The sequence below is a fragment of the Oncorhynchus mykiss genome, chromosome 16, assembly GCF_013265735.2.
Source record: "Oncorhynchus mykiss isolate Arlee chromosome 16, USDA_OmykA_1.1, whole genome shotgun sequence".
Classification (NCBI taxonomy): domain Eukaryota; kingdom Metazoa; phylum Chordata; class Actinopteri; order Salmoniformes; family Salmonidae; genus Oncorhynchus; species Oncorhynchus mykiss.
The window spans coordinates 71,736,959-71,764,421 of NC_048580.1; the positions used below are offsets into that span (position 1 = coordinate 71,736,959).

The 27,463-nt window shown below is 42.8% G+C and overlaps 2 protein-coding genes across 7 annotated transcripts; one reads left to right on the plus strand and one right to left on the minus strand.

The window, feature by feature from the left end:
- Positions 1 to 441: 441 nt before the first annotated feature.
- LOC110492671 lies at positions 442 to 4,172 on the plus strand. 2 transcript variants are annotated; one of them, XM_021567122.2, is made up of 6 exons: positions 442 to 1,943; positions 2,059 to 2,373; positions 2,688 to 2,799; positions 2,922 to 3,031; positions 3,213 to 3,259; positions 3,517 to 4,172. In XM_021567122.2, the coding sequence occupies exons 1-6, from the start codon at positions 1,781 to 1,783 to the stop codon at positions 3,700 to 3,702; spliced, it is 933 nt and encodes a 310-aa protein (XP_021422797.2). In that variant the 5' UTR covers positions 442 to 1,780; the 3' UTR covers positions 3,703 to 4,172. The 2 variants fall into 2 exon arrangements, with proteins under 2 accessions (XP_021422797.2, XP_036803604.1); XM_036947709.1 differs by having other exon boundaries at positions 442 to 2,373.
- An 845-nt stretch (positions 4,173 to 5,017) lies between these two features.
- LOC110492672 (pepsin A) lies at positions 5,018 to 27,463 on the minus strand. 5 transcript variants are annotated; one of them, XM_036947714.1, is made up of 9 exons: positions 27,430 to 27,463; positions 14,804 to 14,948; positions 10,520 to 10,637; positions 9,977 to 10,095; positions 8,809 to 9,005; positions 8,470 to 8,586; positions 7,168 to 7,312; positions 6,773 to 6,871; positions 5,018 to 5,486 (listed from the first exon to the last, which is right to left on the minus strand). In XM_036947714.1, exons 2-9 carry the CDS (start codon positions 14,906 to 14,908, stop codon positions 5,349 to 5,351), a joined length of 1,038 nt encoding a protein of 345 aa, XP_036803609.1. In that variant the 5' UTR covers positions 14,909 to 14,948; positions 27,430 to 27,463; the 3' UTR covers positions 5,018 to 5,348. The 5 variants fall into 5 exon arrangements, with proteins under 5 accessions (XP_036803609.1, XP_036803605.1, XP_036803607.1 ...); XM_036947710.1 differs by lacking the exon at positions 27,430 to 27,463 and adding an exon at positions 16,344 to 16,664; XM_036947712.1 differs by lacking the exon at positions 27,430 to 27,463 and adding an exon at positions 16,146 to 16,179.

Consider the following 27,463-nt stretch of genomic DNA (forward strand, 5'->3'; position numbering starts at 1 on the left):
CTTTCAACGTGGCACCATCACAGGATGCCACCTTTCCAACAAGTCAGTTCATCAAATTTCTGCCCTGCTGGAGCTGCCCCGGTCAACTGTAAGTGGTGTTATTGTGAAGTGGAAATGTCTAGGAGCAACAACGGCTAAGCTGCGAAGTGGTAGGCTACTTAAGCTCACAGAACGGGACCGCCGAGTTCTGAAGTGCGTAAAAGTCGTCTGTCCTCAGTTGCAACACTCACTACCGAGTTCCAAACTGCCTCTGGAAGCAACGTCAGCACAAGAACTGTTCGTTGGGAGCTTCCTAAAATGGGTTTTCATGGCTGTGCAGCCGCACACAAGCCTAAGATCCAGCGTCGGCTGGAGTGGTGTAAAACTTGCGCTGTAGCATACAATTACATTCTAGATGATTCTGTGCTTCCAACTTTGTGAAAATTGTTTGGGGGAAGGCCCTTTCCTGTTTCAGCATGACTGTGCCCAGAGCGAGGTCGATACAGAAATGGTTTGGGGAGAGAGAGAGAGAGACCCATGATTTTTGGAATGAGATGTTTGACTAGCAGGTGTCCACATACTTTTTTGTCATGTGGTGTATCTTCAGATATGAGTTGATAGGAACCGTAGTAGGGAGGATTTACGTGGCTGCTAGCTATCTCATCTTTTCAGTGTTCAAATAGATGAACTCTCACTGTTAAATACATACAAAAAGCTTCTGTAAATTCTAAAATGTTGCAAATTCTAAGTTGATCATAGGGGCTGCTGTACATTTTAAGGAACAAAGTTACAAGAGAGGTTGGTTGATCTAGGGTGAGTCCCAAATGACACCCTATTCCCCACATAGGGCACTATTGAGCCCTGGTCAAAAGTAGTGCCCTAAATCAGTTATTGGTTGCCATTTGGTACGTATCCCCACTCTGTAATTATTTAAAATGATCTTTCTGCGTGTGCCTCAATACCTGCTTTGACTTGCAAGACGAAGAAGAAGAGGGAATTAAATGGCTGATTTATATTTAAGCAATAAGGCCCGATGAGGTGTGGTATTATGGCCAATATACAAAGGCTAAGGGCTGTTCTTAGGCACGGCACAACACGCTAAGCCGTGGTATATTGGCTATATATCACAAACTCCCGAGGTGCATTATTGCTAACATATATTGGTTACCAACGTAATTAGAGCACAAAAAAATACATGTTTTGTCATACGAGTGGTATACGGTCTGATATACCACGGCTGTCAGCCAATCGGAATTCAGGGGGCTCGACCCACCCAGTTTATAATTCAGAATAGAGCACAGCATCCAATCGATGCCTATGGAGGATCGGATGACTGACTGTGTGACTACAGGATTGATTGCGATTGGTGGATAAAGAGTGGTTAATCATTTGGTTATTTGTACATATATATTTTGCATATAAAGCATTTTGTCCCATGATCAAGGATATGCTTGAAAGGAAAATGTCTGAATAACTAAAAGCTGATACCAAATAAATCACTGATATATATTGTGTAAGATCTTTCACTTCTCATTTTGTGATTTTAGTTTTTTCATGTTTTTATTTTGGTCCAGGTCATTTGTTTTTCTATGACCAAAACAGAGGTATTGTGATACTACGACCATGATGGCCGAGCTGGTACCGTGACAACCTGTCATCTTCATACTCTAAGCCGATAATGAGCGTGTCCTAAAACCTGTAAAAATCCCATTTTATTTGTCACATACACATGGTTAGCAGATGTTAAAGCGAGTGTAGCGAAATGCTTATAATTGCAAGTTAGAGAGATCCCCTCCCCCAAATGAAGGAAGTTAATCACAAGGCTGGTGTCAGAACAGTGCAGTCAAACCGCTATCAACTTGGGGGGGGGGGGGTGAGTAAGATGTATGGGGACAGCTGCCCAGCCTCCGTGAGTATCTCACTGAGGATGAAAATGACTATCTTTCTCTTGCTTCTTCTATTAGGTGAGATTTTATCCAGGTTTGTCTGAGATAAAAAAAATAAAAAAAATGTAGCAAGAGATTTCTTTGTGCCATATTTGGTAATTTCTAAGTGTGTCCCCGCTTGTTTGTTTGATAGATGACCCTGAGATAGAAGCACAACAGTGGACGGAGGTGAATGGACAAGTATACGGACACGTTCTGCTGAGATTTATCTTTCCTCCCTTCTACAATGGTTATGAGAAGTTATGTTCTAAACTATATCCTGGGCCATTTCCTGTTGTGAATACCAGAGGATATGTCAACAACTACTACAAGGGAAGAATATCGAGAACGGAATACAACGGTGAGATGTACGTTATGATATGGAATTTAAAACCTGTGGACGCTGGCGACTACAGGTGTGTTGTCAGCGGTGTGAATCATATCTACTCTGACTTTCACCTCCAGATTGGTAAGAACCCTCGTAGATAAATCAAACCATCTTTTTAAAATGAAGTAAAGAATATATTTGTTCTATTCTAGGAACTGATATTAGAAACTGGAATGCATACTGTAGGTAAACCAATGTGTTAAGGCCCAGGAAATATGTAAGCATGTACAGTAGGAGGAAGATTACATGTATTTAGTTAATTTAACCTTTATTTAACTAGGCAAGTCAGTTACGAACAAATTCTTATTTACAATGACGGCCTACACTAAGTCAACTTGTAAAATAACAGATCGCTGTGTTGAAATGAGTGCTTATTAAATTCGGTCTCTGTTTAGATAGTGGTCGACGTAGCGGTCCTGTACCACCTCGACCTCGTGTCAGATCAACCATCAGACCCTCCATCTTCTCATCATCCTCCTCCGACACCTCTGGGCCTTTTTCCCCCAGGTGCAATCTCTCTCTCTCACACACAAACACGGGTTAATTATTCCTTCTAGTTGATAATAGTTGTGGGAGTGGTGTAATGCTTATGTCAATATTTTGTCATCTTTGTCCTATTCACCTGTTAGTATTTCCCGGAGTGTTGGTATACCACTGGCTGCAGGTCTCTGCATCTCGATGGGGATCGTTATCTGTTCAATCATAGTTGCTGTGGTTCATCGCAAAGTCAGGGCAAAAAGTAAGAGGTCCCGCTTTTCAGTTACAGCTTTCAGTGTTTCATACATGACTTGCTGTTCGCTGTTAAATCGTCTTTCAAATACACAGGCTACGACCTTTTAGCCAGTAGACGTTCGATGATTTCTGACATTGTTGCACAGTGTCTGTTCTTTAAGTGGATGTCATTTTCACGTTCTTCACAGAGAAATGTGGAGCAACTTCCAGTGACTCAGCAGCCCACGTCCTCTCAGTAAGTGCTAAACTTGGACGTTGTCTCAGTGACTCAGTGTCAAATGTCCTGGTTTGTCCCAGAAACAACAACAGAGAGTAATACTAGTGTTTGAGTTTGACGTCCCTGTGATGTCTGTCGATATGTCTTCTGCAGTGGGCCCCGTAATAAACAGTTTATAAAAAAACGTATACATATGTATAAATACAAATTATAATAGTTATATACCTTAATATAAAGTGTTACCAAATCATATTTAATATGTATGTCTCCTGCAGCACGTCCCTCAAAAGGAGAGCAGTATTGTCTACGCCACAGTGGACTTCAAACCTCATGAGAACCATACCACAGAGCTGTATGCTAACCTACAGACACTCCGCAGCCCCAGAGGTCATGACCCTGACACACACAGAGAGCCTGCTGGGACGGTGGTGTACTCCACGCTGGCTAGCAACCAACGCTGAACCGGATTGTTACGTATCTGTATCTTTCCTAGCCTGGTGGTCACAGATCTGTTTGTGCTGTCTTGATATGCTGTCATGACCAGGCTATCTGTATAATCCTTAGTTGCTACATATTTTTTTTAATTAATGATATATACTTATAAATGCCTCATGAGCTTAGTTCATCTGTCGTACCCCCATCAGAACCCAAAATATAAGCTTGTTTTACTCCAATGTTTTTAAACAAAGTAAATGTAATCAAACACATTATAGCCTCAACACATGGTTAAAACTATAGTGTTGATATCATGGATGGTCAGTTCTTTTATCCATAGCTCTGTCTAGGATAGAGACACGCCCATCCTTCCGCTTCTTACCAAAACAGAGGCGGGGTGCCACTTTGTTTCAACTTTGGAGTCTAGCTTTAAGATGATTGATTTGTCTTTATTCTTTTGACTTATGAACTATACAAATAAAATAACTCAACTACACCATGATTTACTCTGACTGTCTTTCAACAAGCTGGCTCTATTGACAGGCTGAGAGACACTATCTGGCATCCAATCACCATGTCCTTATCAGTTTCCTCTGGATAAAACCTTAGACACAGAGTTCCCTACCCATTCATATACGAGATGGTTGTCTCTGGGCCTACCTGCCTCCACCATGTTTGGGTCTTATGTCTCTGGGTTCTACCTGCCTCCACTATGTTTGGGTCTATGTCTCTGGGCCTACCTGCCTCCCATGTTTGGGTCTATGTCTCTGGGCCTACCTGCCTCAACTATGTTTGGGTCTATGTCTCTGGGTTCTACCTGCCTCCACTATGTTTGGGTCTATGTCTCTGGGCCTACCTGCCTCCCATGTTTGGGTCTATGTCTCTGGGCCTACCTGCCTCCACTATGTTTGGGTCTATGTATCTGGGCCTACCTGCCTCCACTATGTTTGGGTCTATGTCTCTGGGCCTACCTGCCTCCACTATGTTTGGGTCTATGTCTCTGGGTTCTACCTGCCTCCACTATGTTTGGGTCTATGTCTCTGGGTTCTACCTGCCTCCACTATGTTTGGGTCTATGTCTCTGGGCCTACCTGCCTCCACTATGTTTGGGTCTATGTCTCTGGGCCTACCTGCCTCCCATGTTTGGGTCTATGTCTCTGGGCCTACCTGCCTCCCATGTTTGGGTCTATGTCTCTGGGCCTACCTGCCTCCACTATGTTTGGGTCTATGTATCTGGGCCTACCTGCCTCCACTATGTTCGGGTCAATATTCTATCCCTATTATTTTCTTATATGAAGAGGCTCCACAAGAGGATAGTTTCACTTCGGGGAAGAAAAGCTACTGACAACGAAACAACGGCTTTATTTGCAATGCTAAAATACATTAGAACTTGGATTACATTTAACAATCTGCAACATTTCCCCAACCAGTTAAGAGCATAAATCACATATACAACATATTAGTCATTACCTGGAAAACTAGGTTCTCGATTCAATCCAGACTGTGGAAAACCACGCTATAAATTTAAAAGGTGATGTTCCCGCATTTGCCAGACTTCATTCATGGTATACGCTGCATATGTCGGCTCAATCGCACTATTGCACTTATGACGCAGATTTTCCCGCTGTCAGGATTTCAAGGATCTTTTAAGATCTCTGGGAGAAGTGGATCTCTTACACAGCATTAGCCAGACCAACCCTGTTGTTGTCCCTGTCGAAGATTGTATAGTACTGCCTGATGAAGACATCTCCAAGAATCCAAAGCTGCTGATATCCACCGTTACTAAAACCAGTCCTGCAGCCGTAGGAGTCCTAGAGAGAGAGAAGAGGGGGGGGCATAAAACACATAACACCACTACATATCTGTTTAGTGAGTTTGCCAGATCAGAGGCAGTAGGGATGTCCAGGAATGTTCTCTTGATAAGTGTGTAAATAGGACCATTTCCCTGTCCTGCTAAGCATTCAAAATGTAGGGAGTACTTTTGGGTGTCAGGGAAAATATATGGAGTAAAAAGTACAGTGAAGTCAAAGTTGGTGGTTGAAGATATCACTCTAGTTGTGTGGGGGCTTTGGCAAAGTGGATGGGGATATATCCTGCCTGGTTGGCCCTGTCCGGGGATATAGTCGGACGGGGCCGCAGTGTCTCCCAACCCCTCCTGTCTCAGCCTACAGTATTTATGCTGCAATAGTTTGTCAGGGGGCTAGGGTCAGTCTGTTATATCTGGAGTATTTATCCTGTCTTATCCTGTGTCCTGTGTGAATTTAAGTATGCTTAATCTAATTCTCTTTCTTTCTTTCTCTCATTCTTTCTCTCGGAGGACCTGAGCCATAGGACCATGCCCCAGGACTACCTGGCCTCATGACTCCTTGCTCTCCCCAGTCCACCTGGTCGTGCTGCTGCTCCAGTTTCAACTGTTCTGCCTGCGGCTATGGAACCCTGACCTGTTCACCGGACGTGCTACCTTGTCCCAGACCTGCTGTTTTCAACTCTCTCCTCTCTACCGCACCTGATGTCTCTAACTCTGAATGATCGGCTATGAAAAGCCAACTGACATTTGCTCCTGAGGTGCTGACCTGTTGCACCCTCTACAAACCACTGTGACTATTATTATTTGACCCTGCAGGTCGTCTATGAACGTTTGAACATCTTGGCCATGTACTGTTATAATCTCCGGCCGGCACAGCCAGAAGAGGCTGTGCCGCCCCTCAGAGCCTGGTTCCTCTCTAGGTTTCTTTCTAGGTTTTGCCTAGCCACTGTGCTTCTATATCTGCATTGCTTGCTGTTTGGGGTTTTAAGCTGGGTTTCTGTATAGCACTTTGTGACATCGGCTGATGTAAAAAGGGCTTTATAAATACATTTGATTGAATTTGATTGATGTAGCAACATGTCTTTCAGTAGACTCTACCTGAGAGGTGATAGGTTGTCTGCAACATGTATTTCAGTAGACTATCTGGGAGGTGATAGGTTGTCTGCAACATGTCTTTCAGTAGACTCTACCTGGGATGTAATAGATTGTATGTAACAACATGTCTTTCAGTAGACTCTACCTGGGATGTAATAGATTGTATGTAACAACATGTCTTTCAGTAGACTCTACCTGGATGGTATAGGCAGAGGCAGGGATGGTGAAGGTGTTTCCGTTGAGGGTGAAGGTCACCTCGGGCATGTTGGGGATGTTCTTGCAGTTCACGGTAGTCTAGGAGAGAAATAATAACGTTACCCTTTATACTTTATTCTGTGGTTAATGAAAGGGGAGCCGGTGATTTGAGAAAAACAACAACAAACACTTATACCATGCCGGGCTCCAACCTAAATATGCTTGAGCAGATATTTTCTGTTCACACTTGTTCAACACGTTTCCAACAACACAACTAGTTCCAACAGTTAACAAGGCCAGGCAGCTCGGCTCGGCTTGGCTCAGTAGTTTGAAAAGCCCTATAATTGGACTCGCATCTCTGTACCGGTCGGTGTGTGCGTGTGTGTGCCACTCACATATCCGTACTGGTTGATGGTGGCTCCGGCCCAGTAGTTCATGTTTTTGATGTCATCGGTTGGACCGACGATCATGGAGGTGCCAGTATCCATGATCGCCTGACAACCACCATTGCAAGCCACGGTGTTGCCGTTGATGGTAACACTGGAAGGACAAATATTAGCTGGATTTAACTGTTGTTGTGTGCATTTCTTGCTGTTATTGTGTTTTTTAAATGAGCAAATAAACTTGAACTTGGTAAGTAAGATTCAGTCATAGGCTCCAGACTGGAAGTACCTGGAGACACTCCATTTAGTATGATATTTTACGTTTCGTATGGTATGTATAAATTTGTGTTATGATATGTGTTGATACGTTGATGATATGTTACGAATTACAATTTGTATTATATGTTACGAATTTGCCGATTGTACTATATGTAAAAAAAAATATTGCTAAACGTACTATATGTTACAAATGTGCAAACGTATTATATGTTAGGAATTCTAGCTAGGTGGCTAATGTTAGCTAGGTGGCTAATGTTAGCTAGGTGGCTAATGTTAGCTAGGTGGCTAATGTTAGCTAGGTGGCTAATGCTAGGGGTTAGGGGTTTAGGTTAAGTTTACGAGTTAGGTCAAATGGTTGAGGTTAGGGAAAGGGTTAGCTAATACGTTTAAGGTTAGGGGAAGGGTTAGCTAACATGCTAAGTAGTAGCAAAGTAGTAAGTAGTTGAAAAGTTAATAATTAGCTAAAATGATAAAGTTGTCCATAATAAGATTCCAACTCATTATACGCCAACCCATCCACCCCAACCAACCATTCAATTTTTTTTTTTTTTCGTTAAGTAACCATCTGTCTTATGTACCATATCATACAAATTTTATTGTCCTGGATTTATATCTAGTTTATGAGACCAGGCTGGGATGTAGGAATGTTCATTTTATGTACTGCTACACACAATGTGTATGTGGTTGATGATTCTATGGCAAGCGTCCAACTCATTCCACGGAGGGCCGAGTGTCTGCGGGTTTTCGATCTTCCCTTGTACTTGATTGATGAATTAAGGTCACTAATTAGTAAAGAACTCCCCTCACTCTGGTTGTCTAGGTCGTAATTGAAAGGGGGAAAAAAAAAAAAACACCCGCAGACACTAGGCCCTCCATGGAATGAGTTTGACACCCCTGGTCTATAGGTTATGGGAGGTGGCATGAAGGGATGATCCAAAAGTTGATAACATTGAACAGGGACTTAATGCTCTGTGTAGAGACTAAAGGCGATATATAGGACATGGATATAGGCTCTGTGTGGACTAGTGTACCTACCTGTCCATGGTGATCTGCCAGAAGGTCATAACGGACAGGGGGATCCAGGTGATCTGTCCAGTGTAGTAGGAAGGCTCGATGACACCGAAGGACACCACGCTACCCTCTGCGGAGTTTCTATTGGTCGAGGAGAAATGGTCAAAAAAGTTTGTTTAATCATCAACACATTTTTTAAATGGAGGCCACCTCTCCTTCAAAGGCATTAAAATAATTGTTTAATTGTATTTAATATCAATGCACTGGTACTTAGATATTTATATCACAACTAAGACAAAATGCCACTCTCGCCATCCAAATGCCACCTCCCGTCCAGTTGTATTTGTACAGTAACTATGTTACCTGCTCAGGTAGACAGAGAAGAGGGACTGGGACAGGAGACCCTGGGTCATCATGCTGTCAAAGATGGGTGTGGCTCCAGAGGCCGCCAGGTTGGGGAAAGCCAGGCCCAGGATACCGTCGGCAACCATGTAGGACATGAAGGGAGACTCGGTCTCACTGGCACCAAAGATCTGCTGGGTGACAGAGATACCTCCCACCTGGAAACACACAACAGCAGACGTCAGTCACTTGGCACCGTAGAAATAGAATTACACTAGAATGGTTATCCCCATTTAAGTCAAATGTACTGTGATGGGCCAAATTGAGTCTGCCATATTGAGTGCACCTGAGGAACATGGATATAGAACTACTAGAACGGAAATTCAAATTCAATTATTTTGTGATGTGTGGTCCTACGGCCATATTTGGGGGAGGGGGGAGGGGGGGGGGTGGTCCCCGTCTGTAAATTGGATAATTTAGCAGTAAATAAATTAAACTGAAACAGCTTTTTTTCCCAGCAAACTAGAGCCACAATAATTACATGTAAAAATCTATGTATATATTTTTTCAGCATATCTAAGCTGTCTAACTGGTGTAATTTATGCTTCTCTGCATCTCTGTTCAAATCTGGGTAAAAGATTGAATGGAATGTGAGTCTTATTCAGTACATTTAGTTATTGCTAGCTTTTCTAAAGTCTGCCCACCTTGCCATTAGGCATGCCAGCTAAGATAGCTAGCTAGCTACTCTAACTTGATTAATAACCTGAAATGGCTTCTTATTAGCTAGTTTTGAGGTTGGGAACCTGTCTGGGCTAACTAAAGCCAACTTCATAACATGTGTGGCTAAAATGTGTGGCTAGTAGTATTACAGAGAAGAAGGAATATGTTATTATTAACATTTTAGTCATTTAGCAGACACTCTTATCCAAAGTGACTTGCAGTTTGTGCATTCAGCTTCAGATAACTAAATGGAACAACCACTTCTCATTCATGGGAAGTCATTTTTTCCTCAATAAAGTACCTATCAGCAAAGTCAGTGCTAGTACGAGGGGGGAAAAGTCTAGTGTGATTATTTAAAAGAACATTTAAAAAATATATTGAAGCAGGACAAATCTGAGAGGGCACGTGCCCCCTATGGGCATGACGTTTCTGACAATAATAGGTAGCTAGCTTCATTCACAATACTTACCGAAATAGTGTCGTATGCCAGCTTTCCAGTCATGCTGCCAGATCCATACTGAATGGAAACAGTCTTGCTACCCAACTTGAAGGTGCTGGACAATCCAGGATTGAATTTGTCATGGTTCTCTATTCAAATGATGAATATGTTTATTACAGATCAAGCACATACCATACCATTGCAAAACTGAACATTCATTAATTGATTCGTTGGTATTTCAAACATTGAGTTATTCTCTGCAATACACACTATAAAAGGGGGATAAAAATGTAAATACCTTTGTCCAATTTCATGTTTTATTATGTCGCGCCAACCCCCTCATGCAGTAAACCTCAAGGTACTCCCCTCAGACACAAACCTCCACCCATAACCAAGTCTCCCATTCTCTGGCTAGGTACTTAAATATGAAACTGTTTGTGCAACACTGTCACAAGAGACGAATCGGGAGAGAGAACTCAGAGACTACACTGTGAGACTACCTAGAGAGACTATCCAGAGAGACTATCCAGAGAGACTACCCAGAGACTACTCAGACCCCTGGAGTATACTCACGGCAGGCCTGACTGGAGCAGTAGACAGAGGGGACCCACAGGTTGGAGGAGCCAGTGTCAAAGATGACCTTGAAGGACTGGGGAGGTGTTCCAATGGAAATCACTCCATAGTAGGACAACTGCAGGGAGACGGTGAAACAGTGATGTACTGTAAGTCAAGAGTACTGCAGTATGAACTGAACAGTCGTTTGTCTGGTATGTTGATATACTGAACAGTCTTCTATACAGATGTGAGCCGATGTGAGCGAGACGTTTACAGGTCAACATTCACAAGGCCGCGGGGCGGATTACCAGGATGTGTACTCAGACACGGGGTGACCAACTGGCAAGCGTCTTCACTGACATTTTCAACCTCTCCCTGACCGAGTCTGTAATACCTACATGTTTCAATCAGACCCCCCCCCCCCCCCCCCCTCTGTTTTTACACTGCTGCTGCTCGCTGTTTATTATCTATGCACAGTCACTTTACCCCTACCTACATGTGTCAAGGCTCAGGAGAAGACCCAGAGGCAGACAGTTTCAATGTAAAAGTTTATTACAAAAAAAATGGAGGGAGGCAAACAACAGGTCAAAGGCAAACAGAGGTCAGTAAGTCCAGAACAGAGTCCGAAAGATATAGAACGAAAGGCTCAGAGTCAAGGCAGGCGGAATGGTCGAAAACCAGGAAAGCTAGAACACAGGAACTAGAGAGAGACAGGAGCACGGGGGAAAAACGCTGGTAGGCTTGACGAAACAAAATTAACTGGCAACAGGGGGGTGGAGACGAGCACAAAGACAGGTGAAACAGATCAGGGTGTGACAACATGTACAAATTACCTCGACGAACCTGTACCCCCACACATTGACTCGGTACCGGTACCCACTGTACATTGCATCGTTATTGTTATTTCATTGTTACTAAATAAAATAAATATAGAACATTTTAAAAAGTAAATATTTTCTCATCTCTATTTTCTTTAAACTGCATTGTTGGTTAAGGGCTTGTAAGTGAGCACTTCACAGAAAGGTCTACACACCTGTTGTATTCGGCGCATGTGACAAATTCAATTTGATTTGAAAATATAAACGGAACATGTCAAGTGTTGGTCCCATGTTTCATGAGCTGAAATAAAAGATCCCAGAAATGTTCCAAATGCACAAAAAAAGGCTTATTTCTCTCACATTCTGGGCACAAATTTGTTTACATCCCTGTTAGTGAGAGTTTATCTTTTGCCAAGATAATCCATCCATCTGACAGGTGAGGCATATCAAGAAGCTGATTAAACAGCATGATCATTACACAGGTATACCTTGTGCTGGGGACAACAAAAGGCCACTCTAAAATGTGCAGTTTTGTCACACAATACAATGCCACAGATATCTCAAGTTTTGAGGGAGCATCAAATCATATCAATTGTTATTTGTCACATGCACCAAATACAACAGGTAGACCTTACAGTGAAATTCTTACTTACAACCCCTTAACCAACAATACAGTTTTAAGAAAACACCTAAAAAAGTCAGAAATAAGAATAACAAATCATTAAAGAGCAGCAGTAAATAACAATAACCAGGCTATATACATGGGTTACCAGTACAGAGTCAATGTGGAGGCTATATACAGGGGGTACCGGTACAGAGTCAATGTGGAGGCTATATACAGGGGTTACCAGTACAGAGTCAGTGTGGAGGCTATATACAGGGGTTACCAGTACAGAGTCAATGTGGAGGCTATATACAGGGGTTACCAGTACAGAGTCAATGTGGAGGCTATATACAGGGGGTACTGGTACAGAGTCAATGTGGAGGTTATATACATGGGTTACCAGTACAGAGTCAATGTGGAGGCTATATACAGGGGGTACCGGTACAGAGTCAATGTGGAGGCTATATACAGGGGTTACCAGTACAGAGTCAATGTGGAGGCTATATACAGGGGTTACCAGTACAGAGTCAATGTGGAGGCTATATACAGGGGTTACCAGTACAGAGTCAATGTGGAGGCTATATACAGGGGGTACTGGTACAGAGTCAATGTGGAGGCTATATACAGGGGGTACCGGTACAGAGTCAATGTGGAGGCTATATACAGGGGTTACCAGTACAGAGTCAATGTGGAGGCTATATACAGGGGGTACCGGTACAGAGTCAATGTGGAGGCTATATACAGGGGGTACCGGTACAGAGTCAATGTGGAGGCTATATACAGGGGGTACCGGTACAGAGTCAATGTGGAGGCTATATACAGGGGGTACCGGTACAGAGTCAATGTGGAGGCTATATACAGGGGGTACCGGTACAGAGTCAATGTGGAGGCTATATACAGGGGGTACCGGTACAGAGTCAATGTGGAGGCTATATACAGGGGGTACCGGTACAGAGTCAATGTGGAGGCTATATACAGGGGGTACCGGTACAGAGTCAATGTGTGGGGGGCATCGGTGTTGAGGTAATTATGTACAAGTAGGTAGAGTTATTAAAGTGGCTATGCATAGATAATAACAGAGTAGTAGCAGCAGCGTGCGGGGTGGGCAATGCAACGGTCTGGGTAGCCATTTGATTAGCTGTTCAGGAGTCTTATGGCTTAGGGGTAGAAGCTGTTGAGAAACCTCTTGGACCTAGACTTGGCGTTCCGGCACCGCTTGCCGTGCGGTAGCAGAGAGAACAGTCTATGCCTCGGGTGGCTAGAGTCGTTGACAATTTTTAGGGCCTTCCTCTGGCCCGGTGATGTACTGGGCCGTACGCAATACCCTCTGTAGCGCCTTGCGGTCGGAGGCCGAGCAGTTGTCATACCAGGCAGTGGTGCAACCCATCAGGATGCTCTCGATGGTGCAGCTGTAAAACCTTTTGAGGATCTGAGGACCCATGACAAATCTTTTCAGTCTCCTGAGGGGGAATAGGTTTTGTTGTGCCCTCTTCACAACTGTATTGATGTGCTTGGACCATGTTAGTTTGTTGGTGAAGTGGACGCCAAGGAATTTGAAGCTCTCAACCTGCTCCACTACAGCCCAGTCGCTGAGAATGGGGGCGTGCTCGGTCCTCCTTTTCCTGTAGTCCACAATCATCTCCTTTGTCTTTATCACGTTGAGGGAGAGGTTGTTGTCCTTGCACCACAATGTCAGGTCTCTGACCTCCTCCCTGTAGGCTCTCATCATTTTCGGTGATCAGGCCTACCACTGTTGTGTCATCAGCAAACTTAATGGTGGTGTTGGAGTCGTGCCTGGCCGTGCAGTCATGAGTGAACAGGGAGTACATGAGGGGACTGAGCAGGCACCCCTGAGGGGCCCCCTTGTTGAGGATCAGCATGCAATTGGCATGCTGATTGCAGGAATGTCAACCAGAGCTGTTGCAAGAGAATTTAATGTTAATTTCTCTACCATAAGTCTCCTTCAACATCGTTTTAGAGAATTTGGCAGTACATCCAACCGGCCTCACAACTATAGACCACCTGTATTGCGTCATATGAGTGAGCGGTTTGCTGATGCCAACGTTGTGAACAGACTGCCCCATGGTGGCAGTGGAGTTATGGTATGGGCAGGCATAAGCTATGAACACAATTGCATTTTATGGATGGCAATTTGAATGCACAGAGATACCGTGAAGAGATTCTAAGGCCCATTGTTGTGCCATTCATCCGCCGCCATAACCTCATGTTTCAGCATGATAATGCACAGCCCCATGTCACAAGGATCTGCACACAATTCCTGGAAGCTGAAAATGTCCCTGTTCTTCAATGGCCTGCATACTCACCGGACATGTCATCAATTGAGAATGTTTGGGATGCTCTGGATCGATGTGTACGACAGCGCGTTCCAGTTCCCATCAATATCCAGCAACTTCACACAGCCAATGAATAGGAGTGGGACAACAACCTTCCACAGGCCACAATCAACAGCCTGATCAACAGCATTAGGAAAATGGTGGTCACACCAGATACTGACTGGTTTCCTGATACACGCACATACCTTTTAAAAAAAAGATATATGTGACTAACATACGCTTATTTGTATCCCCAGTCATGTGAAATTCATAGATTAAAGCCTAATTCATTTATTTCAATTGACTGATTTCCTTATATGAACTGTAACTCAGTAAAATCTTTGAAGTTGTTGCATGACGCATTTACCTTTTTTGTTCAGTATGAATCAGAAGAATCCTACAATTATAGCCTTTGTGATTAGCCTGGTACCACATCTGTTTGTATATAATGGCATATAACTCCCATGGCCATTGGCTATATAGCACAAACACATCAGTCACCAGGCTAATGCAGAATATGACCCTACTGCTCCTGACTCTGCCTTACATCAGCATCGTTGGTCATTGCCTCATCTGCACCAGTCTGGATGAACTTCGCCATAGGGTTGTAGGGGTACTTCTGCCTAGTCTCCTCCCATATACCTTTCTCCATCAGGGTCTCTCTGGCAGTCTTCCCCTTGATCAGAGAAATCCTGAAAACACACAATCAAAATCTGAATCACGGTTATTCTACAATTACATGTACTAGGAATTTGACCTGGACTTACTTGGTATGACACTCGGAGAGGAACAGGACTTACTTGGTATGACACTCGGAGAGGAACAGGACTTACTTGGTATGACACTCGGAGAGGAACAGGACTTACTTGGTATGACACTCGGAGAGGAACAGGACTTACCTGGTATGACACTCGGAGAGGAACAGGACTTACCTGGTATGACACTCTGAGAGGAACAGGACTTACCTGGTATGACACTCGGAGAGGAACAGGACTTACCTGGTATGACACTCGGAGAGGAACAGGACTTACCTGGTATGACACTCGGAGAGGAACAGGCCTTACCTGGTATGACACTCGGAGAGGAACAGGACTTACCTGGTATGACACTCGGAGAGGAACAGGACTTACCTGGTATGACACTCGGAGAGGAACAGGCCTTACCTGGTATGACACTCGGAGAGGAACAGGACTTACCTGATATGACACTCGGAGAGGAACAGGACTTACCTGGTATGACACTCGGAGAGGAACAGGACTTACCTGGTATGACACTCGGAGAGGAACAGGACTTACCTGGTATGACACTCGGAGAGGAACAGGACTTACCTGGTATGACACTCGGAGAGGAACAGGACTTACCTGGTATGACACTCGGAGAGGAACAGGACTTACCTGGTATGACACTCGGAGAGGAACAGGACTTACTTGGTATGACACTCGGAGAGGAACAGGACTTACTTGGTATGACACTCGGAGAGGAACAGGACTTACCTGGTATGACACTCGGAGAGGAACAGGACTTACCTGGTATGACACTCGGAGAGGAACAGGACTTACTTGGTATGACACTCGGAGAGGAACAGGACTTACTTGGTATGACACTCGGAGAGGAACAGGACTTACTTGGTATGACACTCGGAGAGGAACAGGACTTACCTGGTATGACACTCGGAGAGGAACAGGACTTACTTGGTATGACACTCGGAGAGGAACAGGACTTACCTGGTATGACACTCGGAGAGGAACAGGACTTACTTTGTATGACACTCCGAGAGGAACAGGACTTACCTGGTATGACACTCGGAGAGGAACAGGACTTACTTGGTATGACACTCGGAGAGGAACAGGACTTACTTGGTATGACACTCGGAAAGGAACAGGACTTACTTGGTATGACACTCGGAGAGGAACAGGACTTACCTGGTATGACACTTGGAGAGGAACAGGACTTACTTGGTATGACAGTCGGAGAGGAACAGGACTTACCTGGTATGACACTTGGAGAGGAACAGGACTTACCTGGTATGACACTCGGACGGGAACAGGACTTACCTGGTATGACACTCGGAGAGGAACAGGACTTACCTGGTATGACACTCGGAGAGGGACACTATGGCACACAGGACGATAGCCCACTTCATCATGGGTGCTTCTAGTTCTTCTTGGATTCAGGGAGCGAAGTTAGAGTAGGAGAACCAAGGCCTTATATACAGTTATCCTGTACACCAGGACCCAATCCACAGCCAGTAAAGACTCAAATCCACAGCCAATTGACCATGCCATTACTTCCCTTAGCAAACAATATCACGCAATGGATACGTCCCAAAATGGCACGCTATCACCAACTTACTCCACTACTTTTGAACAGGACCCATATGCCTCTGGTCAAAAGTTGTGCACTATATAGGGAATAGGGTGCCATAGGACTCTGGTCTAAAGTAGTGCACTATATACTCCTGCATTGCTTGCTGTTTGGGGCTATATAAATACATTTTATTTGATATAGGGAATAGGGTGCCATAGGGCTCTGGTCTAAAGTGGTGCACTATATAGGGAATAGGGTTCTATAGGGCTCTGGTCTAAAGTGGTGCACTATATAGGGAATAGGGTTCCATAGGGCTCTGGTCTAAAGCGGTGCACTATATAGGGAATAGGGTGCCATTTGGAACACAGAAGATAACAGAACTTCAGATAAGAAAAGTGTACAATGGTTACAAACATAAAACGCCTTAGTAGCAAAAAGTAAATATACTTTGGAACAATGTTAATGAACAGTCATTGTCATTATCTAATCTTGGAAAATAGCTGATACAAGTCTGACTCACCATCACCCTTGTTTCGTAATTGAACAAAAAATAACATTTGTATATCATCAAATAGTCTTAGGAACAAATTAACAAAAACATAAACAGTGGAATAATGTTCCAAAGTGTGTTCCATGTTTGGGTTTTTTTCACGTCAATATAACTTCATTTTCTATACATACTGTATATGTAGGGGAGAGTAAGGTAAGTTGTGCCAATGGGTTAACAAGTCACAGAATACGTTGCATGGATTCACTCTGTGTGCAATAATAGTGGTTAACATGATTTGTGAATGACTACTCCATCTCTGTACCGCACATATACGGTAAGGTCCGTCAGTCGAGGTCTGTAAGGACCCTCAGTCGAGTGATACATTTCAAGCACAGTCAAAGACCAGAGAGGTTTCTCAATGCCTCACGAAGAAGGGCACCTATTGGTAGATGGGTAAAAAAAAAAAGAAGCAGATACTGAATATCCCTTTGAGCATGGTGAAGTTATTAATTACACTTTGGATGGTAAATCAATACATCCAGTTACTACAAAGATACAGGCTTCCTTCCTAACTCAGTTGCCGGAGAGGAAGGAAACCACTTAAGAATTTCACCATAGAGCCAATGATGATCTTACAACAGTTACAGAGTTTAATGGCTGTGATAGGAGAAAACTGAGGACGGATCAACAACATTGTAGTTACTCCACAATACTAACCTGCATGACAGTGTGAAATAAGGAAGCCTGTACAGAATAAACATATTCCAAAACATGTATCCTGTTTGCAATTAGGCACTAAAGTAATGCAGAAAATGTGGCAAAGAAATGCATGTTCTGTCCTGAATACAAAGCGGTACTTTTGGGGCAAATCCAACAGAACACATCACTGAGAACCACTCTTCAAATTGTCAAGCATGGTGGTGGCTGCATCATGTTGTCATTGGCAAGGACTAGGAAGTTTTTTAGGATAAAAAGGAAAATAGAGCTAAGCACAGGCAAAATCGTAGAGGAAAACCTGGTTCAGCTTTCCAACAGACACTGGGAGAGGAATTCACCTTTCAGCAGGACAATAACCTAAAACACGAGGCCAAATATACACTGGCGTTACTTACCAAGAAGACATTGAATGTTCCTGAGTGGCCTAGTTACCGTTTCGACTTAAATCAGCTTGAAAATAGATGGCAAGACTTGAAAATGGCTGTCTAGCAATGATCAACAATCAACTTGACAGAGCTTGAAGTATTTTAAAAAAGAATAATGGGCAAATATTGTACAATCCAGTTGTGCAAAGCTCTTAGAGACTTACTCATGAAGACTCACAGCTGTAATCGCTGCCAAAGGTGATTCTAACATGTATTGACTCAGGGGGTTGAATACTTATCTTGTCAAGATATAGTAGTGTTTTAATTTCCATACAAAAACATTAAAATATTCACATTTTTCTTAGACTTTGACATTAGATTATTTTGTGTAGATCTTTGACAACAAAAAAAAGATAATTAAATACATTTTAATCCCACTTTGTAACACAACAAAATGTGGAAAAAGTCAACAGGTGTGAATACTTTATGAAGGCATTGTAGTTTTAAGATGGTTTTATACATCAGTTGGGGTCTCTATAAGATACAATATGAGGTCCTAAACCTAGCATGAAAGTGCATCCTTGTAGCTGTCTGGCAAGTTGAGCCAATGGCTAATCAATATACTGCATACAAATGATGATCACATTTTGACAATTTTATATATAATATGCATACTATTTTGAAGACACCTCCCATTTGTGTGATTAGCCAGGTTCAAATTATGAAAAGCCAAGTGTTTTCTTCCAGGCGTAATGCAAGGCATTTTTCGCTGGGATTTGAGGTAACAACAGGGCCTGAGCCGATGTTGTGTTTTAAAAAAGTACTAAGTGTTAGAAATGTGGCCCTATGCTCAGTGATGCTGAATGTTAAGAATAACTCAACATACCCCACTCACCCATAGTACTCAACGAATGACATCGCTTGTCAGAGCAACACGTTATTATATGATGTATGTAGACTAGCTTGCCATCGCCAAAGTTATTTCATAACAGCATTCCACAAGAACATGGCAATCAACATATTAAAAAATAAAATAAGTTAGGGCTCTATTCAAGTCAGATCCGCTGTAGCTGACATCCGCATAGTGGTTGTGTCGGTGGTGTCGGAGGTGGAACTGCATTAGAGCCGTCAAATCCACAAGCGGCTCCTGACACTATACCTAAAGCGGACATTGCCATTGGCTGCACGGAACATTAAGCTAAACCCCCTTGCAGAATGTGAGATGTAATCTACACCTTGATTAGGCTGACAGAAATCTTCATTATTTTGTTTAATGATTTTCAATCTTAGTGTCAATATTTCTATAGGTCTAAAGCCCTCAAATTCAACTCTGGACATTGAAGTCAGTTCCACTGCTTTTTTCTTTCATTGTTCCCCTCTAATCAGGGAATGATTCAGACCTAGAACAACAGGTGTATGCAAAGCAGGTAGAACAAAAAACCAGCATAGAAAGAGTTGTATACCCCTGGCCTATAGCCCACACTTGCTCATTCTAAACTTATGTGAGTTGGACGGGTGTGGCTTCCTGACAATGATCAAGCACAGCTGCTTAACGATTTGACAGATCCAAGCAGATACACCTCCAAAACATTAGCTACGTGAACTGAGGTCAAATTTGTTTTATATTGGATATTTGATGGATATTCAGTTCTCTTGTCAATAGCTATTGAACCCAGCCAGACTTGACTCTGAAAATGCTATACTCTGAATCAGGGGAGGATGGACAAAAATCCTCTTAATTTTTTTAAATGTCTTTTATGAAAATGTTTAAAAGCTTTCGTTCTTCAAAAGCTCCTACACAAAGCGTGCTGTCTATGAAAATGATACATTTTATAAAAATAAGTGGATTTTGTCCAGCCTTATCCTTCATTTTCATAGTCATGGCAAGATTATGAGATTGTATGCCGAAAAAAATGTTCTTCTTCGATATAAAAGTGGATTTCTGTCATTTTCATAGTCATGGCACGCTTGTCAAAGAGCTATTGAAGAATGAAAGCCCCCCCCCCCCCCCCCCCACCCCCCAAAAAAAAGCTGTGGATTTTTGTCCATCCTCCCCTGATTCACAATATATCATTATTATAGTCATGGTGCGTTTTGTGCAAGAGATATTGAAGATTAAAATCTGAAATCTCATTTCAAAAATTGGGTGGATTTTTCTCCTTCCACACGATTCAGAATATACCATCTTCTTGGTCATGGCAGGCTTGGTTCAATAGCTATTGACGAGAGAAAACCGAATAGCCACCGAATATCCAATATAAAACTAATTTTACCTTGGTGCTATGCCAGTGTCTGCTATTGCCTTAGCGCTAGGCCTAAATGTCCCAGACAATATATAGTATTGTTACGTTCCCCGGTTTCTGTGTTATGGTTTTGTTATGTGTGTGTTTCAGGATGGATTCCTGAAATTCCCCCAAGCAGCTGATTGCTAATTGGAGCTGACCCCGCACTCTCGTCAAAGGATACAGCTGTCTGTAATTACAGACTCCTTCAGAAGCTAGAAAAGCCAGTGTTCCTTTGTTAGGAGAGAGCTGAGGCATTGGTTGTTTCTCAGATAGAGCTGAGGGTGATAGCCTGTGTTGGTTGTTTCTCAGAAAGAGATTTGGTATGTACTATGCTAGTTATTTCTGAGGAGAGTTGATGGTTATGTTCTTTGTTAGTTTGCTGCTCAGTCAGATAGAGCTTATTTCATGACCTGTGTTGTTTCTCAGAGTTTTTTTGTTAAATTGTTTGGAAAATTCTGTTTCATTTGTTCCTGTGTGTGAAGGCACCTAGGGAGTGCTTAGGCAAGAGGCCCGCGGGCATACATAACCTGTAGTAGTCACTGTCTATGCATACTAGGTAAGACCTGGGCGAACCACCCCCTGTATTTTGGTTAGCGCACCAGGTGCTAAGTTAGGTAAGTAGTGGGTAGGCAGGTAAAGTAGGAGAGGGGGGGCTTTGATATTTACTTTCTTTGCTTGTTCCGTTCAGCCCCCTTTCCCCAAATTTACCATGTGAAGGAATAAATTCCCAGTAAATGGTAATTCTCTGCTTTTGTCATCCTTACTCTCACCTACAATCCCACACCTCTTTCACTCCACGGGGAGTTGAGTTGTAGCAGGGTGTTGCGTTCCCTCTTCCTAGAGGCGTGCGTAACAAGTATATTGACCGATCAAATATCACACAAAGTTATCTACAAGTCATTAATGAACAATTGGTCTGTAATCAGGCATTGGTTATCAGTTCATTAAAACATAATGTCTGGCAGTGTAGAGGTAGTCCCTGACAATATGTTTTAAAGATACCATTTAAAGACACACACATTCTTAAGTATGTTGTGCATTTGGTATCATTTAAAGTGAAGGCTGTTATTATAAATTCATGAACTTCTTTGAGGAAAATATCATGATTATTAGAAAGCAAATTACGGACTCCTCTTTAAATCTGCGTATTCCTGTCCTGAGTCTGCACAACTCTGCCAGGACCTAGGATCAAGAGAGCCGCTCAAGTGTTTTAGTACTATATCTCTTGACACAATGATGAAAATAATCATGGCCTCTAAACCTTCAAGCTGCATACTGGACCCTATTCCAACTAAACTACAGAAAGAGCTGCTTCCTATGCTTGGCCCTCCTATGTTGAACATAATAAACGGCTGTCTATTCACCGGATGTGTACCAAACTCACTAAAAGTGGCAGTAATAAAGCCTCTCTTGAAAAAGCCAAACCTTGAGCCAGAAAATATAAAAAACTATCGGCCTATATCGAATCTTCCATTCCTCTCAACATTTTTAGAAAAGGCTGTTGCGCAGCAACTCACTGCCTTCCTGAAGACAAACAATGTATACGAAACGCTTCAGTCTGGTTTTAGACCCCATCATAGCACTGAGACTGCACTTGTGAAGGTGGTAAATTACCTTTTAATGGCATCAGACCGAGGCTCTGCATCTGTCCTCGTGCTCCTAGACCTTAGTGCTGCTTTTGATACCATCGATCACCACATTCTTCTGGAGAGATTGGAAACCCAAATTGGTCTACACGGACAAGTTCTGGCCTGGTTTAGATCTTATCTGTCGGAAAGATATCAGTTTGTCTCTGAATGGTTTGTCCTCTGACAAATCAACTGTACATTTCGGTGTTCCTCAAGGTTCCGTTTTAGGACCACTATTGTTTTCACTATATATTTGACCTTTTAGGGATGTCATTCGAAAACATAATGTTAACTTTCACTGCTATGCGGATGACACACAGCTGTACATTTCAATGAAACATGGTGAAGCCCCAAAATTGACCTCGCTAGAAGCATGTGTTTCAGACATAAGGAAGTGGATGGCTGCAAACTTTCTACTTTTAAACTTGGACAAAACAGAGATGCTTGAACCCAGCCTTTACTATGAATCATTCATACATCAATGGTCTTAATCATTTATTTACTAACTAAATAATCACAGAAATGCATAAACAAACAGTAGATATGGTTACAAGGAAATGATAGGGGAGGTTCCCTAGTGGGCTAAGCCGATCTCTGTTTGAAATCGTCTGTCCTTCTGTTGGAGAGTCAGTTCATCGTCTCTCTCTTTGACTCCCTGAAGATCAAAAGTATTTCCGTGGTTAGAATGGATACTCCAGAGTACCATTCAGAAATGTTCTCATAGAATAACTGTTTTGGCGGTTGTCGGTCTTCGCATCCCAGGTTGACATCATTTCTAGCTGCAGACTTTTAATTAGTAGTATAATTAGTATCTAAGATTTGCTCTTATTCTGTCGGGATTGATAGTCTCAGAGTTTAACCATTTCCATGTGTGTAGCCAATGCTCCACGTGGTATGGTTAGGAATTCAACTACCATTGTACCCTTAGCGGACATAGATTTTTTGGTGATCTGAACTCAACCTGTTCCCCCTCGGTGTCCATCGAGGTACGCGTGGTCTAAACTCAACCTGTTCCCCATCGGTGTCCATCGAGGTACGCGTGGTCTAAACTCAACCTGTTCCCCCTCGGTGTCCATCGAGGTACGCGTGGTCTAAACTCAACCTGTTCCCCCTCGGTGTCCATCGAGGTACGCGTGGTCTAAACTCAACCTGCGCCCCATCGGTGTCCATCGAGGTACGCGTGGTCTAAACTCAACCTGTTCCCCCTCGGTGTCCATCGAGGTACGCGTGGTCTAAACTCAACCTGCGCCCCATCGGTGTCCATCGAGGTACGCGTGGTCTAAACTCAACCTGCGCCCCATCGGTGTCCATCGAGGTACGCGTGGTCTGAAGAGGATTTCTTCAGGAGGGTTTTTTATTAGTAACAGTAGAAAAGGGCTGTTCCATGACGCCAGATCATGTCTGTGCTCACGGGGGCGGGCCAATGACTAGGTTCAACTTTAAAGGGAATACAATTATCTTTCATCAAAGGTTTAACATCACCTTACATCATTTCACAAATAGTTTAATCTTTACTCATTCATTTTATACAACAATTAGATGCAAACCTCATAACGGAGGCACCTGTATAAAGAGAGTTATGGTAATGTGGCTGTATTGTCTTTCATGAGGTCACAAACATGAAACAAAATGGACCGGGTCGTAGCTGGCTTCTCCACCGACTGTTTACACATTCTCCAAAACATGGATATTGTTCAGTTCTCAAGTTCTGTGATGTAGAAGAAGTTCCTTTGTTCTACTGTGAAACTCTCTCTCTCTCTATACTGCATGGCCAGGAGGAGAGAGTCTCCTCCAGGAATTTACGACCTGAGATAACAGAACCTGGGTGTAGGAGAGAGAGAGAGGGGGATGCCACGATCTATACCCAGAAAGGGCTACGTCATGACAGTTGGTATACACTGTATTGTAATCCGTCACAAAATCCTCTTCCCTATTGCAGGAGACTGACAGGTTTTGAGTTTCATTATATTAGTGGCAGTGGCGGTCAGTGCCGTTTATGATGAGGGAGGACAACAACAAAAAAATTCACAAGCATGGCCTTATTTCTTATTACAGCATATTGGACGACTGTCAATTCATATTCCATTCACCCAGTTCAATGTAACATTGATAGGTTTAGGCTACTACATGATACTCATGTAAATAGTATTTTCCCAATACCAATCATGAGGTTGCTTCAACCTAGCCTATGAATGAAAGTTCACAACGTACACACAAGTCAAGAGAAAAATTTGAGATGACAGACAGTGACACATGGACAGAAAGTGACACATTCAATACCGCCTTGCACACTCGGTAAGTGTATTGTTTACATACTCATCTCATATGTATATACTGTACCCGATACCATCTACTGCATCTTGCCTATGCCGTTCTGTACCATCACTCATTCATATATCTTTATGTACATATTCTTTATCCCTTTACACTTGTGTATAATTAAGGTAGTAGTTGTAGGTAGTAGTTGTAGTTGTGGAATTGTTAGGTTAGATTACTCATTGGTTATTACTGCATTGTCGGAACTAGAAGCATAAGCATTTCGCTACACTCGCATTCACATCTGCTTACCATGTGTTTGTGACAAATGAAATGTGATTTGATTTGAGCTTCCCCCATAAGAGCGCAAAACGTGTACATTTCTCAACATCTTTGAAAAGCCAGTAAGGCAAAGAGCTTTTTTTTTTTTGTCTTAAAGGAACACTGTTGTATTTTGAGACAGCTTATTCAAGCCTAAGTAGCCAATAGGCAGAGGGTAGCATCATTTGTCTGATTCTTTGTTATAATGGTATGGGAATCATAATGCATTTTATTTTGTAGGAGTTTTTTTGCATCAAACAACACAATATTTAAAGCCTTCTCCTTGTCTGAAGGACACATGGATGAACACCACACATTGGTTGCTACTGTAGGCTGAATGATAGAACAGCTATTTCCATGTTAAAATGTTATGGGATGCATTTTCTCCAATGTTTTTGATGGTATGCCACTCTGGTAAGCCATACATTATGACCAAATAGCCACAGTAGCCTACTTGGCCACTGTTAAAACTGTAATTTAAAGCAGGTACAGTGCTCAGTGTTCCCAGTAAAACTGTAACTTAAACTTTGTGCTCAGCAGACCTGACATTTGATCAGTGCTGAAAAAAAAGGAGGGGGAACTTCGCTTGTAACTGCGTGTGCATGTCGCACGTGGCTAGTCGAGAACACCGAACTTTTCATTGAGACAATGCTGAAACATCAATCCCTGGGTAAGTCAGTGCCACATTTTCATTGGTAGGAGAAATCAAAATGAAAGAAAAGTTATCTGGCTAGTTCAGCAGGCTTTATTTGACGACTTATCGTTAATTCCGTCTCTGGTATGCTTGTCAAAGCATGAGCACCTTCCTGTGCATGAAGTTTCAAATGCATTCTGTCATTATTAAATAATGTAATAGGTATGTTAACATTTTAGAATTTTTTTAACACACAAAAAAACATTTGATTAATACAAATTGTAAAGTCCCAATGAAGTCAAAAACCACATTTTCCTGTGTTTTATATACACTGAGTAGACAAAACATTAGGAACACCTGCTCTTTCCATGACATAGACTGACCAGCTGAATCCAGATGAAAGCTGTGATCCCTTATTGATGTCACTTGTTAAATCCACTTCAAATCAGTGTTGATGAAGGGGAGGAGACGGGTTAAAGAAGGATTTTTAAGACTTTTGAAACATGCATTGTGTATGTGTGCCTTTCAGAGGGTGAATGGGCAAGACAAAATATGTAAGTGCCTTTGAACGGGGGTAATGGTAGTAGGTGCCAGGCGCACCGGTTTGAGTGTGTCAGGAACTGCAACGCTGCTGGGTTTTTCACACAATGGTTTCCTGTGTGTATCAAGAATGGTCCATAAAGCCAACTTGATACAACATTGGAGTCAACATGGGCCAGCATCCCTGTGGAATGCTTTCAACTGCTTGTATTTATTTTATATTTATTTACCTAACCTTTACCTACCTTTACCTCATTTACCTAACTAGGCAAGTCAGTTATGAACAAATTCTTATTTACAATGACGGCCTACCATGCCCCGACAAATTGAGGCTGTTCTGAGGCCAAAGGGGGGTGTAACTGAATATTAGGACGGTGTTCCTAATGTTTTGTACACTCAATTAATATTTCCACTACGAGGATGGACTAATCCTGTGATATTGTGAAAATAATGACGATGATAACGGCCTTTTAGTGTATGCTGTTCGAGGAGACGGCTGACATTTCAGTATGTTGTGGTGGGATGGAGTTTTGGCCTGCCTGGTGACGTCACCAGGTGGTAAATTGTTTAATAGACAAAAAAGAAACAGTTCCAAACCTCTCTGCCAACAGCTAGTTTTCAGTTTCCCCCTCCCTACTCAGACATTCCTTGTTTGAGAAATTGTTCTTTGCTAAGAAGATATGTTTCTTTTGACAATTTTAATTGAAAACAATCAACAGCAAAGTACTTAACCTGTTATGGCTGCAATCCCGATACCGGGATCGATATGACAACTGCCAGTGAAAATAGAGGGCGCTCAGTGGTTAAGGGCGCTGTACTGCAGCGCCAGCTGTGCCATCAGAGTCCTGGGTTCGCGCCCAGGCTCTGTCGTAACCGGCCGCGACCGGGAGGTCCGTGGGGCGACGCACAATTGGCCTAGCGTCGCCCGGGTTAGGGAGGGCTTGGTCGGTAGGGGTGTCCTTGTCTCATCGCGCACCAGCGACTCCTGTGGCGGGCTGGGCGTAGTGTATGCTAGCCAAGGTGGCCAGGTGCACGGTGTTTCCTCCGGCGCATTGGTGCGGCTGGCTTCCGGGTTGGATGTGCGCTGTGTTAAAGAAGCAGCGGCTTGGTTGGTTGTGTATCGGAGGACGCATGACTTTCAACCTTCGTCTCTCCCGAGCCCGTACGGGAGTTGTAGCGATGAGACAAGATAGTAGCTACTACTACAACAATTGGATACCATGAAATTGGGGAGAAAAAGGGGTAAAATTTAAAAATATAAAAAAAATAAAAAAATGAAAATAGAGGGCGCCAAAATTCAAACCACAGAAATCGCATAATTACAATTCCTAAAACATACATGTGTCTTATCATTTTAAAGCTATTCTCGTTGTTAATCCCACCAAAGAGTCCGATTTCAAATGGGCTTTTCAGCGAAAGCACTACAAACGATTATGTTAGGTCTCCACCAAAACCACAATAAGCACAGCCATTTTCCAGCAAAATGTAGCATTCACAAAAACCAGAAAGAAAGATAAAATTAATCACTAACCTTGAACTATCTTCATCAGATGACACTCATAGGACTTCACCACAGCCGCAAAGATGGCGTCAACATAAACAAGAAATTACATGATAAATATTCCCTTACCTTTGATGATCTACATCAGAAAGCACTCCAGAAA